The following is a 13,171-nucleotide window of genomic DNA, read 5'->3' as shown; positions in this document are numbered from 1 at the left end:
CTTCCTCCCTCCTTTCCTCTCTTTTAGCATATTTTCAAGCGAGAATTTAAAAAATATAATAAATTAAAAAATAATACAATAATTAATAACAATAAATAATAATATAAGAATAAACTGTTTTGTGTACTCACAACTGTAAACCTACTTTTGCCCCACCCTGTACCTGCCCTCTTCTTCATATGGCTGCGTTGGCAATCAGCAGTTTTCAGTCACTGAGAAGACATGGGGTCTTGGGATGGGTCAGAGCTTTATAATAACACCCAGAGTTCCATTCACACATTTGTTCACTCATTCATCATGATATATGTGGCATTACGTGCAACTTCGAGCTGTGGATTTCTGGGTCTAGCTGGAGTCAGCCAGCACACAGCAAGAACTGGTGGTAACGATTTGAATACCTGGCATATCTCACTTATCTTGGCTCAGTCAAAACAAACATTTATTAAACACACACTAGGTGCCAGGTGTGCCCTTGTTCTTATGATCTATGGAGGAAAGATTTACATGAAATAAGTGGCTACACATTTATGAGTTTTACAAAAGGGGCAGTAGTGTGTGTCATGGAGACAAAGAAGAGGGGGCCCAAGTCCAGTCTGTAGCGGGGCAGGGGGCAGAGACAGGCTTCCCTGCATAAGCACTATTTGAGGGGATGACTAAGAGTTAGGAAAACAGGCTAAATATAGTGCAGTCCAGGTGTAGGTCAATGTGGAGTGAACTTCAGAAGATGGCTATTTACTGAGCAGCAGGGAGTACCCAGTTCTGCCCAATTCTCCTCCTGAGTTGGGGTCTGGCCCTTCCACACTCCCCAACCACCCTCTGAAGGGGTTGGCTGAGATGGTCCCTGCCAATCTGCATCTAGAGGGCAAATGCCGGGCTAAATGGAGAGGGAAAGTGTGTAAATGGGAAGCCCTCATGGCCCTTTCTCTGACTCAGGCATCACATCGGCTGCTGTGAATTCAGCACCACTCCCGTTGCCAATATTAAACATCATCACCACCAGCAGTTTTTACTCATTTCTTTATTAATGTAGAAAAAGAGCCCAAGGCAGCTGGACCAGTAGTACAAAGCACGGCGAGTTAATACTATTCTGGTGAAAGGGTTGGCTTTACAAAAGAGAAGGAGCAGGTAGGAGCTGCCCTGATTCTGGGGCCAGGCCCAGCCTACTGTCCAGAACCTCATAGGAGCACCTGGAGCCAGCCCCTGGGAGAGGATGACAGATGGGTGGAGTGGGTTGAACTGAAGACCATGGAGGAGAGATGGCAGGGGTAGAGGGCCAGGCAGTGAGAATCCTCCTGTGGCTGATGAGGACAGGAAACTGCTGGCATGAGACTCCCCACTGGTCCATGGGTAGGGGCTCCAGGTGGCCTCAGCTCTGGGAATAGAAGAATCCAGACCTGGCCCTGGGTTGAAGGGCCTTTCCCTTCTCTCTCCACCAGGGGCCACCTTTGCTCTGAACCACAGGTGGGGCTTCAGGGCCCAAGGCACAGAGGGAGGCCCAGAGGCCTCCCCATTGGGAGGAAGACTGGGCAGGGAAGGAAGCACTTGAGTGATCCTGGCTTAGGTATCCAGGGCTGAGACACAGGGCAGGACAACAGCACCCCTGGGTAATGGGGCTGGAATGTGGGTCAGGGATGGGCTTACCCATGGCCAGTTACCCCATGGCAATGGTGCCTGCCTCGAACCTTGGCAAATGGAGTCTGCACCATCACCAGGTGTCAGCAGACCTGGGTTCTAGCCTGGGCTTTTCTGGAACAGAGCTATATCACCATGGGCCAGCCATGTCCTGCCCTGGCCTGCTCCTCATCCGCTAATGAGGGCTTTGGCTATGACCTCTCAGGTCACGGGAGAGACTCTGAAGCACGAGGGACTCTCCAGAACCTGCTCTCGGTAGCTAAGTGGGAACTGGTCCCAACCATGCCTTGGACACTGGCATGGGAGGGGGCAAGGAGGTGGAGGAGGAGGATGTTCTTTCATGGAACCTACCCCCAGAAACATTCCGGAGTTAGGAAAGACTGTGGGAGCCTCTGCTTTGTCCAGGGGTAGAGAGGCTTCCCTCCCTGCAAAGGGAGGGGACGTGGTTCAGTACAGGCCCTTCACAACCACTATCTGGGTAACACTTGGCATGGAGAGAATGGGGTGGCACTAAGTGACCCTTTATGTTCTTCCCCGGGGGTGGAGAGCTCAAGGCCTCGTTGTGGCTTCTGCCTCCAGCCCTTGGCTTGGGGTCAGGAGTACTCTTCACTGTGTTCTTGCCTTGGGAACAGCCCAAGACTCTGACTGGCTGGCACATGTTAGTTGGTGAGGAAAGGACAGAGGGTGAGTAAGCAGCCAGGGAGGTGAGAGCGACTCTCTGGCTTTCTCCGCTTCCTCTGGTGAGAGCAGCTCAATCAACCGAGTCACAGATCTCTTCCACCACCGCATTGAAGATGTGCGGCTGGTCTGCATAGACGTGGTGCGACGCACCCTCAATTTCCTGTGAAGAGAGGAACCGCCAGGGTGAAACAGCTCTTTATTCCAGGCACTGGAAAGCTGTCAAACCATTTCTCTTCCTTTAGACCTGCTTGCCTCTCACCCATGAGCACTTGTCAGAAACAATGGCCCAGTTTTCTCCCTGGATCCTTGTGCATTTCCTGTAGGAGCCAAGGACTCTCAATATCCCATTTTCCTTCTCCCATGACCATTCTCTGTATCTTGCCTTCCATGTTAGTCCCACCACCACTGATCTGCTCATTTTACCCACAGGCCCAGTAAACCAGGGCCCAATAGGCAGCCAGCCTAACTAAGCACACTCCTTAGCAAATGAGGGTTGAGGGGGGAAGGAAAAAGGGAAGGCAGGAGTGTGGCAGGAAGGCTTCATGTCAGCCTCTCCATTCACTCTACTGTTCACAGCTCTGGTTTTGAGTGGGGATTAGAGGCAGGTAGCATGATGCCTGTGCCTGGAGAGAAGTGAGAGGCCTCCTAATCATGAAATGACAAAAAGCCAAACTTTTCAAGACCACTGTCTCATCTCCATCAGTTCATCCCTTGTTTCCCTGCTGACTCTTCCATCACCCTCTCCACCTCGAGTTGCTCATCCTTGCTGAGAGTCAACCAACATGTGCTGGCATTCAATGCACAGCTTTTCCACCTCAGTTCTGCCCCTTGGGTGGCCAACGTACCATGTCTCGGACATAGGAATCCGGCCGTTGCAGCTTCACCTTTTTCCCTGTGCTGGTGTCTATCCAGGTGTTGGACCCATAGATCATGGTGATGGGCACATCTTTTCGAATCAAGTGAATTCGTTCTATCATGGGGCGCCGGGCCCAGCCGAAGGACTCCATCATGGCTTTGAAGGCCGTCTCACCACTAAGAAGCAAAACAGCGAGGAATTAGAATAAACCTCACAGCATACAATGTCAAATTGTTGGTCTCTTCAGAGGCTGAGGCAGTATCTTCATCATGTTGGTATTCCTCTCAAACCCTGGGTTTGAGACTCATTAGATATGGGTAAGATTAGGAGAAAGGACTGAATCTCTAGAGGCCTCTTAACACAAAACAGAGTTAGAGGGATACCCCTGTGAAAACCCATAGGACACAGAGTATTGTCCAAGAATGCAATGGGTTAATATTTATTCAAAAAAATTTATGTGTCATGCCCTGACCTGAGTGAAGGGACATATGAACAAGACACATTTCAGCTCACAATTTAGGCATTAAATAACGAATTATATGATTCATTAACTACACATTTCCCAAGAATTATGAAAGGGTAGTGGAGGGCTAGGAGGACACAGACTAAGGACTTAGCTGGCTGGGGGTGGAGGGAGAAGGTCAGGAGTTCATTTGAGGTGGAGTCTCAAGAGCGAGCGCTATGGTTGCACAAAGGGTTTCCTGAGGAACTGTGAATAAAACATCAGCCTTGTGAAGACCTGGGGGAGCAGCAGTTTGTGTTGTGTGAGAATCGACGACTGCCAATCAAATCTGCTTTGCTCCTTGGCCATTCCCTCAGGTAGAGCTAATTGAGGCTGTATCATGACGGGTCTGCATGCATTATGCAGAACTGGTTCTCAGGCTGGGGAACATTCTGAGGAAAGTGCTAGGATTGTGTGTGAGGGGCCTCAAGTGGGTCTGAGCCTGGCACCGAGCCCAGTGGGGGTTGAAAGAAAGACGGGGTAGACAGCAGAAAGCAGGGGGCTACCTGATTTGACTGTTGAGCTGAGTTTCTATAGGGCTGCCTAAGCAGTGCCCTTCAATTAGCGGAGCTCATGAGGAATGTTGAATGGACAGTTCCCACGCTGCCTGAAAGCTGTCTGGGTTTGAGGCTAATGCTCAGACAGTACTGATGGAATGCAAATCCCCTCCTTCTTCACAGCTTTGGCTCACAACGGTGACCTGGACAGGCCTGGAATGAGGCGGGGCAGTGCTGCTGCTCCCAGTGAACTTGGCTCCCCTGAAGTGCCTCCCAGCAGCTCAGGGTGCGGCCACGGCAGAGGAGGTGCCACCAAAGCAGCCACCTGGTCTCAGCCACGCACACAGCATGGCCTGGACTCTGCCCTGGCTCTCAACTGCAGGACTGCGGGCCGCAGGCTTATGGGGCCTGCTGGGTGAGCAGTCATAGACATGAACCTCTCAAGATTCTGGGGACACCTGGAAATGTCCAAAAGATATGGAAAGAGCCGAAACCGGTTTGGCTCAATGGATAGAACGTCGGCTTGGGGACTGAAAGGTCCTGGGTTCGATTCCGGTCAAGGGCATGTACCTTGGTTGCGGGCATATCCCCAGTAGGGGGTGTGCAAGAGGTGGCTGATCGATGATTCTCTCTCATCGATGTTTCTAACTCTCTATCCCTCTCTCTTCCTCTCTGTAAAAAAATCAATAAAATATATTAAAAAAAACAACAACAACACAAAAGATATGGAAAGAATTCCTGTCCCAACAATACTTCAAGGTGCACATAATTAAATTTTTAAATAGATACTTTCTCAATCAGCGATTCTATTTGTAGGAAGGTACTCTAGAGACACAGACACGTGTGTGCAGAGGGAGGCAGGCAAGGAGGTTCTCTGAAGTTGTCACATGATATGTCAGACTGGCAGTAACAAGGAAATTTGGGAATTACAAGTCTGGGACAGGCAAAGACTTCTTTCTTTCTTTTTGTTTTTATCAAAATACCATATTCATATAATCTTAGTAAAAACAAAACAAAACAAAACAAAAAGTATTTTCAAATGTTTTCCAGACTCTTGCCTGTCAGGATAACCACCTATTTCTACAGAAGAGTAAGGGTCAGTGGCAATTTTAATTAATTGGTATCTTCTCCTTCCCTTTGTGCCTACCCCTGGGGAAGTCTCTGGAAATGATCAAGCCTGCTCCTGCTTCTGTTCTCCCAACACAGCGATTTTCAACCCATGTGCTGCAAGAATTTTTAAAACATGCAATACCTGGCTATTTAGTCAGAAGCACTGAGCTCTTTTCCTTTAGATTGTCAAATTTAAAAAATGACAGCAGCCAACACAATAGTCATCCAGCATGCATGAATCAAAATTATACCTATTTTTTTTGTTAGATCGGCAAAAAATACACTTTTTGGTGTTCTGCAGAATTTTAGAAATTAGTTTATGTGTGCCATGAGATGGAGGTTGAAAAATCGCTGCCCACACTGAACGAAAACTTTGTGGAAGAAGAAACACAGCACAGAACAATCCTGGGACTGTTCCGCAGTTTTCGCATTATCTTGCCCAGCTGGCGCTGGCTCTGGAAGCTGCTCTCACCTGGGGTTCTGTGCGTTGCAATGGTAGATATACTCTGATATAGTATCATCTTCAAAGAAGTCTGCAAACTTGCGCTTGAAATCTGGTCGGAATCGCTGCACCAAGCCAGGCCCTGGGAGGGGAGAGGAGAACATGGAGGGGCCAGTTTGGGTGGTGGGGGAAAGACTCCTGCCTGTGCATGCTTCAACAACTTTCACCAACATCCTTTCTCCTATTCCTGGGACCCTTACAGCCCTGTCATCTTGAGGTCGTGAGTGAAACTAGACCATCTCCCAGGAGGCGGGTCATATTCAGGCCTGTAACATAATATGAGTCGAGAGGCCAACTTAACCCTGGCATTTCAGACTCGGGGCAGTTTTAGAGCAATCCGTTCTCTTCACCTTCTTTATATAGTTCATAAACAAGCAGGAGGCCACCCGCAACAGATGTGTCAAAACTGGGGCCTACTGGTCAACACCTGGCCTCTCTCTTCTGGTCTCTCTGCATGTGAGAAGCAAGGGGCCAGAGGGCGGCACAGCCAGGTCTGCTGGGCCCTGGCCTCCTCCATGGCTGTCAGCCATCTGCCACAACCACATGAGCTCTGATGCCCAGGCACGAGCCCAGCTAGATTCAAGTCCAAAAAACGGGAGAGTGGAGAGAGCTGAGCTACTCCTGAACTCCTATCTTCTCCTCAAATGCTCATATTTCTCTTTTATCCAAAGCCATTCTGTTTCTCATGAAGGGCCTAGAGAGATAACTCTTATTTAGCCATTTGCAATGAACTCACAATGATTGGCTACTGAACATTACCATGTATACATAAGCCATTAGTGTAGGACAGAGGGTCACCAACCCTTCCCATAAAGGGCAGGTGCTTTCCACTTGGTCAGAGTAGAAAGCTCCCCAGAAAGTTAGGGTGCTGGCAGTCTGAGGTCAGAAGCCTGGGGCCTATTGATTTCACTTCCTCTGGCCGGCTCCCTCGAAACGCCTTCCCTCCCTTCAGCCCCAGAGTTTGCTGACAGCTACTAAATGGTGAGGGTGTGGTGTCTGACTGGAGCAGGGCATGGTTTCAAGGGGCTTGCCTGACACTGTGGGTTGTGTTGGAGGCTCTGGTTCTGACATCTCCCTGCTGCAGGTGCTGGGTGAGCTGCAGAGGTGGGAGCCAGTGGTGGTTACCACGCTGAATCGCCGACAGGTTGCCGTAAACTCACACAGGTAGCATAAGAATTCAGCGGAGGAAGAGTCACCTCAGGGTCCCTTTCTTGCACTCTCTCTCTCCTCTCTCTCTCTGGGGGTCTAACCAAGGCACAGAATAGTAGTTCTGCTCCATCTGTCCCTTGCATAGGAAAGCTTTTTCCATGCAAATGAAAGGAAAAAAAAGAACCTTCTGAAACTGCAGACAAAATCTGGTCCAGATTACTAGCTTGAAATAACAATGCTAGGTCCATTCCCACTTTTCAAGAACAAGCAAGGGTGATGGGAGTGCAGAGCAGCGGGGCTTCTAGAATGGGATAACCTTGGTTTGAGGAGATAGTTTCTGTGTCTGCAGGCTACTCACCCCAGGGCCCAGCTATTCGAAGGACAGCCAGTGGGTTGGAACGCCCTAGGACAGAGGCCACAGCCTTGAACCAGGTCGGGGGTGCACGGATCTCACTGGGGTCAGTCGGCCGGAGGGGAAAGCCCCATGGATCCACCAGGATGAGGTGTTTAACTCTACAGGAGGACAAAGGAAAAGCTGTATTTGCTTAGAGATACCACAGCCCTTAAATCACCCAGGACAAAAGAGAATCATTGGAGATTAATACCGGAAGGTTCCCAGTGAGGCAAGGAGTTGGATCAGGGGTCTTCAAACTACGGCCTGCGGGCCACATGCGGCCCGCAGAGGAGTCTGATCCGGCCCGCCAGGTTTTTTGGGCAGTGAGCGCAGCCGAGGTGTTACAGTAGGAATTAGTAGTTCATATAGTCCGGCCCTCCAGCTCTCTGAGGGACCGTGATCTGGCCCCCACTTTAAAAAGTTTGAGGACCCCTGAGTTGGATGAAGGACACGGAGGGTAGTCCTGCTTACCTTTCAGGGTACTTGATCGAGTAAGAAGTGGCCAGGAATCCTCCCAGACTGTGTCCCAGGAGGATCATGCTGGGGATCCCCATGGTCTCCCGCCACGTCTCTATTGACATCACAAACTCATTCTCGGCCCCTTCCGGGTCCCTCGGGAATGTCGGCCTGGAGCTTCTCCCGAAGCCGAGCAGATCAAAAGTGTGCAGTGTGCGGCGGGCACTCAGTGAATCCATGTTGAGGATCCAGAGGCCCACGCCGCCCCCAAAGCCATGCACCATCACCAAGGGGGTGCGGTCCCTGAGCTCGGGGCTCACGGTCACCGTCCAGATCTTGTTCTGGTTTGGAAGCGACACATACCGGGCCAGGAACTTGTTCTGGAGACCTGGGGAGAGGAGATACAGAGCGAGCAATACATCTCTTTTCTGACAGCATCATCATTTTCCTGGATCGTCCCTCTTCAGCTCTGTCCCTCCATTCCCAAACCTACCTGACCTCCCTCACCTCTTTCCCTTTACAACCCTCTCACCATACACCCCAAGAGTTAAACTCTGAGTACAATCTGTAGGCCATCCACTCTGTAGGTAATAAGAGTGGCCATCTTATTCCTCGAGGCTGTTTGCCTGGCTCCCTTTGGGCACAGGGTGGCAGTGACTCCACCACCCTACAGAGCTCCTGCACCCATTGCTCTTGTGCCTGTGTTCTCGGGGCTTGACAGATGGACAGAAGTGTCCTCACTGAGGATATCTGGGAGGAGGGCTGTCAGCTGGAGCTGAGACAGGTGGTGGGTGTGACAGGTGTGAAGTGAGCCATTGGCTTAGTCCACTTAGAGACAGACCAAGGTGGGCTGTGCTTGCTGGTGCGCAGGCAATTCCATGCCAGAGCTGCCTGGGGAAAGTCACATGGATCCTGGACAAAAGCTTGAAAGCTGTGGCTATTCTTCAGTTGTACTTACTCAGGCCTGTAAGAGGTGAGTGTAGCTAGGGAAATAGAACAGGGCAGGTAAGATATGACAAAAACAGGGAGATGTGGCCCAAGGGCCTTGTTTGAGCCAGTGGCTGCTGATGCTCATGGAATGCCCTGCCCCAATATAACACTGCCCAGGAGCTGGTCCGGGGGAATCTCTAACTCCTGTCTCAAACCAGAGAAGTGGTGGGGAAATAGTAATAGGAGAGCATATAGGACTTGTATGCTGGTCTTTGGGTTGCAAGGTGGTAATTCTAAGAAGTGCTTGTGTGTTTGGAAGAACAGACAGGGAAAAAGAAAGTAGAAAGGAGTAGGAGAAAGAAGAAAAGGAGAGAATATGTGTATTTGTGTAAGTTGTGTGCTCACAGTTAGTGTAGGGTTGGCGGTGAGGTTGTGGGATGTGGCAGGAATCACATGATGGACAGGGAGGGTGACACTGAGGAACCATTATCATAGAATTCAGTGTCCTCCGTATAAATCTCTCCCCTTAGATCACTGACAACCTTTCCTCCCACCCCCAAACACTTTTTATCAGGAGTCAGAGGGCTCAGTGTACCAGGCTCGGGGAAGATCCCGGATCCTCCTTAGGCCTCCTGAGGGAGGTGGCACAGGCTGTCCCTGCTACTTACACTGGAGGATCTTGGCTTCCACATTCTTCAATTGAGACATCGAAGTGGGGCGCCAAGCCGGCAGCCAGCTGCTCAGCCAGCCTTGAGGCCTGGGACAAAGAGACACAGAGGTGCTCATTGGCAACATTGGAAAGGAAACATTGATGCCCGAGCCTTGCTGGCAGATACAAAAGAGTTATCAGGGTACAGGGTGTTTTCCAGGCTCAGGAGACCTCCCACTATGGCAGTCAGCAATTCCCTCACGGCCTGATAGACTGTTACTCTTCTCTGGTAAATGGCTATTAACAACACGCTCTTTGTTTCCGAGGTCCTTGGAATATCATGTGCACAGCACTTTACAGTTTACAAAGCACTTTCACACGTATCTCATTGGAGCTTCACAAACCCTTTTGCCACTGGTTTTCATGTTTCAGGAGATTGTAAGGGGGGACAAAACCACTTTTAGCTACTGCCTCAGTTATCTTTTGCTATTTCCCAGGACTGAATGTTCCTTTAGAATAGGACAAGTTCCCATGCCACCTGCCCTCCTGGCAGGGCACTGCAGTTTGTGTGTGCCCTCTTTCAAGCCCCTGGAAGTATAGAGCACTGTCAGTGCCCAGCTGGGCTCTCGGGAAATCCTTCAGCAACCAGATGGGATAGGCAGCAAGCAAGAGATGGGAGACCTAGGCTCAAATCCTGCTGTGAATCCCCAACTGGATACAGGTTGCCTCTGGCCTTGTTTTCAGATTATAAAATGAGTAAAACCCTCATATAGGTCTTATCTCCCATAACAGGCAATAAAACAGAGAAGATAAGCTATTCTGCTTTCTCCTTCATATCCACAGGACTTTAAGTCATTGCAGAGTAAAGTTGAAAGCATCAGTCTTGGAATTAAAAAAAAAAAAAACCCACCTTGGATCTGAGTCACAGTATTATCATTTTCGAGCAGAATGGCTTTGGCCTGCTGAACAGCCTGCCTTTGGGCACTTAGATATGGAAGGGAATGTATAAGGTGTCTGGTACAAATTAGATGCTCAATGAATGAGTTTTTGTTATTCCTTTTCCATTGCATATGATATATTTCTCTTTTCTGGGCAAAGAGGATTATAGAATGGACACACCAGCTGTGGGAAAGGCCTGTGAACATTAGGAGAGTCACACAGCATTCTGTGGGAGAACGAGAGGAATCACTGCCAACTTCTCCTCCCCTCCCCACAGCACACGCTGGGCATCCTGGTACATCAGTTGAAGCACAGAGCTTTACATAAGGATGGCCCTTAGAAATCATCTAGCCCGGTCTCTTCATTTTACAGATGACCAAACCGCTGCCCAAAGAGGTCAGACAGCTCGTGAGAAAAAGAAGCAGAACTAGAAAACCCAGATTTCAAATTACTTCTTCTCTGGAAGTTCCAGCTTTGGCTTTTCAAGGCCATGCATGAATACTTAACAGTTTAGAACACAATTTTCACACTGGTTTCTGTTTTCTGAAAGAAGGTGTGATCTAAGGCCAGAAGGCCAGAATTCTATTCCTGGTACTGCCACTTACCAGCAATATGACTTCCACTTTCTCTGTCAAACTTTCCTCACCTTTAAAAGGGCGGTAGTAATAGTATCTACCTCACAGATGAAGATTAAACGAGTTAATGCACCTAAAATACATAAAGCCTAGCACAAGATAAATTCCCCATAAACATTTCCCCCCAGCAAAACCATAAGCTGTTTTGCAAGTAGCGAGTCTCAATGACTGTTTGAGGTTTGGAAGAAATACTGAGGTAGAGTGGTACATCAATGATTTTAGAGCCAGATGAGAGTTGTCAGTTTCATCAACCAAATCCTACGGAAACTCATAACCCTTTTAATTTCCCACTGGAATTCCTTGTAAGCTTGAAGCATCTGGATCCCACATGGCAGCACTCAGGAGAAACGTTGTTCCATGGAACAGCACTGTGGGCTACTCAGCAGATATTCAGGGGGGTTTACTTTGCCTCTCTTTTTCACCAAAAATGTCGCAGGTAAAGCCCTGGAAATATTATCTGGCACACTGAATCTGGTTAATACAATTGGGGAGGTGAGGGATGGAGATAGAGGGGTTCAGGCAAAAAGAAGAGAAGCCACTTAGTCATGAACTTAGGCTGGCCGGGGTGGTCTCTTCCCTCTAGAGCATTTTTATCCCGACGGAGGTAAGGCAGAAGGGGTTCTGTGCGGGGTCTGTGATCTTGAGCAAGTCTCCTAACTTTTATGGGCACTGACTTCATCTGCAAAAAAGAGCGGAACCATCCGCATCTCACCCAGCTCTAATGTTGTTTCCCTACGTCACTGTAGCTGTTGTCCAGTTCTTGGAAAGGTTATCTTAGAGAGCAACTCTCCTGGGCAGCTTCTTCCAGGCCAGGAAGCTGCTGCTGTCATAAAGTTAATTCCTTTTGCAAACTGCCAGTGACGCTGGTCTGAAAAGGGGGGCCGCGGGACCCACAAAAGGCCCTGAGCAAGTGAAACCTGAGGCTTGGCTGGGAGCTGAGTCATTCTTCTGGAAGCAACTTTGCCTGGCTCCTAGAGAGACTGCAAATGGCTAACCGCACCAGCTACAGGTGGCGCCCCAAACCCAATGCCCTTGAGGCGGTGGTGACAATTCCCAAGAGCTCTAATTTGGAGACCACAGCATAAAAGATAAATTATGAAGATTAAGAGCATGTATCCACTAGGATCGCAAGTTGCAAAGTGTCTCGGCGGGTGAGAACCAAAGAAGGCTTGCAAAAGCCCATTCATTATTCCAAGTAGACCAATGCCAGCGCGGAGGAGGCCATTCTCCTCTGCCCCTGCCCTCCCCGTGCCCTGCGAAAGGAGGCTCTTCCCACCCCCGACTTCCAAGCCAGGGCCAGTCCAGACAGGCAGACCTGGCTGCTCTCCCCCCCCCTCCCCCCGTGCCCCCGTCCCCCGTCCCCCCGTCCCCGCAACCGCATCCCACCAGCATGCTTCGGTGGATCTCAGACATTCCCACGGGATCTGATCCCCGAGTGCAGCGGGCGGAGGAGAACGAGGAGCGACCGTGGAGACTGACGGGGAAAGTTCGAATCCCGGAGCTGCATGCAAGCTAACTTATTTCCCATCGCTCCCCCGGCTCTGCCGCCGCCGCCGGGCAAAAGCAAAGCAAGCACAGACATCCCCCAGCCCTCCCCGGAGGCCGACCTGAGACAGGAAAGGCGGGAAGATGTCTAAAAGTGTTCCTCAGCCACAGACAGTCCAGGGATCAGGGGCTAGAGAGAGACAGAGAAAGGGAAAGGGACAGGGTTAACTCACTGCTGCTCCAGATCATCAGCCATAGTAAACAAGCCCTGCCGGGTCGAGTCGAGCCAGCCCATCCCTCTGCCTGACGCCAGCACCAGCTGACCTAGCAAAGGGTCGGATAACAAAGTGGGGCGGGGCCAGCGCGGCGCGGGGCGGGGAGGCGAGGCCCTCGGGACAGGGATTCGGGCCTGGAACCTGGGCGGGTGGCGGGGACCCCGCACCACGGGTGCAGGCGGAGTGGTCTCCCGGGCTCGCAGAATAGTACCGTAATTCTGGGCACACGTTTGGGAGGCAGTGAGGGAGGTGAGTAGTACCGAAACCACCCAGTCCCTCCCGGGAGCTCACCGGCCCTCCGTGCTCTCATCATCAGAAAGTGACAGGACTCCCTCCCCGTCCCCCAGCAGGTGCTCAGACTTTTTGCGCTTCCTTATTCTATAGCTCCCCTGCTGTCCTCGGAAGTCCTCCCCTGCTGCCCTTTCTAATCAGGTGCTTATGATGTTTGTGGAGACCACACTGCTGGTTAAATGCTGCTC

General features: G+C 50.4%; 1 protein-coding gene across 2 annotated transcripts; it reads right to left on the bottom strand.

The window, feature by feature from the left end:
* Nucleotides 1-1,000: 1,000 nt before the first annotated feature.
* On the bottom strand, nucleotides 1,001-12,730 carry ABHD4 (abhydrolase domain containing 4, N-acyl phospholipase B). 2 transcript variants are annotated; one of them, XM_084902370.1, is made up of 7 exons: nucleotides 12,651-12,730; nucleotides 9,378-9,466; nucleotides 7,795-8,167; nucleotides 7,288-7,442; nucleotides 5,751-5,862; nucleotides 3,159-3,345; nucleotides 1,001-2,473 (listed from the first exon to the last, which is right to left on the bottom strand). In XM_084902370.1, the coding sequence occupies exons 1-7, from the start codon at nucleotides 12,710-12,712 to the stop codon at nucleotides 2,384-2,386; spliced, it is 1,068 nt and encodes a 355-aa protein (XP_084758496.1). In that variant the 5' UTR covers nucleotides 12,713-12,730; the 3' UTR covers nucleotides 1,001-2,383. The 2 variants fall into 2 exon arrangements, with proteins under 2 accessions (XP_084758496.1, XP_084758497.1); XM_084902371.1 differs by having other exon boundaries at nucleotides 12,540-12,690.
* Nucleotides 12,731-13,171: the final 441 nt, after the last annotated feature.

The sequence above is a fragment of the Pipistrellus hanaki genome, assembly GCF_964339955.1.
Source record: "Pipistrellus hanaki genome assembly, chromosome: 1".
Lineage (NCBI taxonomy): Eukaryota > Metazoa > Chordata > Mammalia > Chiroptera > Vespertilionidae > Pipistrellus > Pipistrellus hanaki.
The sequence above is the reverse complement of the archived record's forward strand: the minus strand, read 5'-3'. Positions and strand labels throughout refer to the sequence as shown.

Coding starts and splice junctions, on each gene's coding strand:
- ABHD4 (XM_084902370.1), bottom strand. CDS start 12,712: ATGGGCTGGCTCGACTCGACCCGGCAGGGCTTGTTTACTATGGCTGAT. Junction 9,467..12,650: donor GCTGATGATCTGGAGCAGCA/GTGAGTTAACCC, acceptor TCTTTGTCCCAG/GCCTCAAGGCTGGCTGAGCA. Junction 2,474..3,158: donor ATTCCTATGTCCGAGACATG/GTACGTTGGCCA, acceptor CTCTCTTCACAG/GAAATTGAGGGTGCGTCGCA.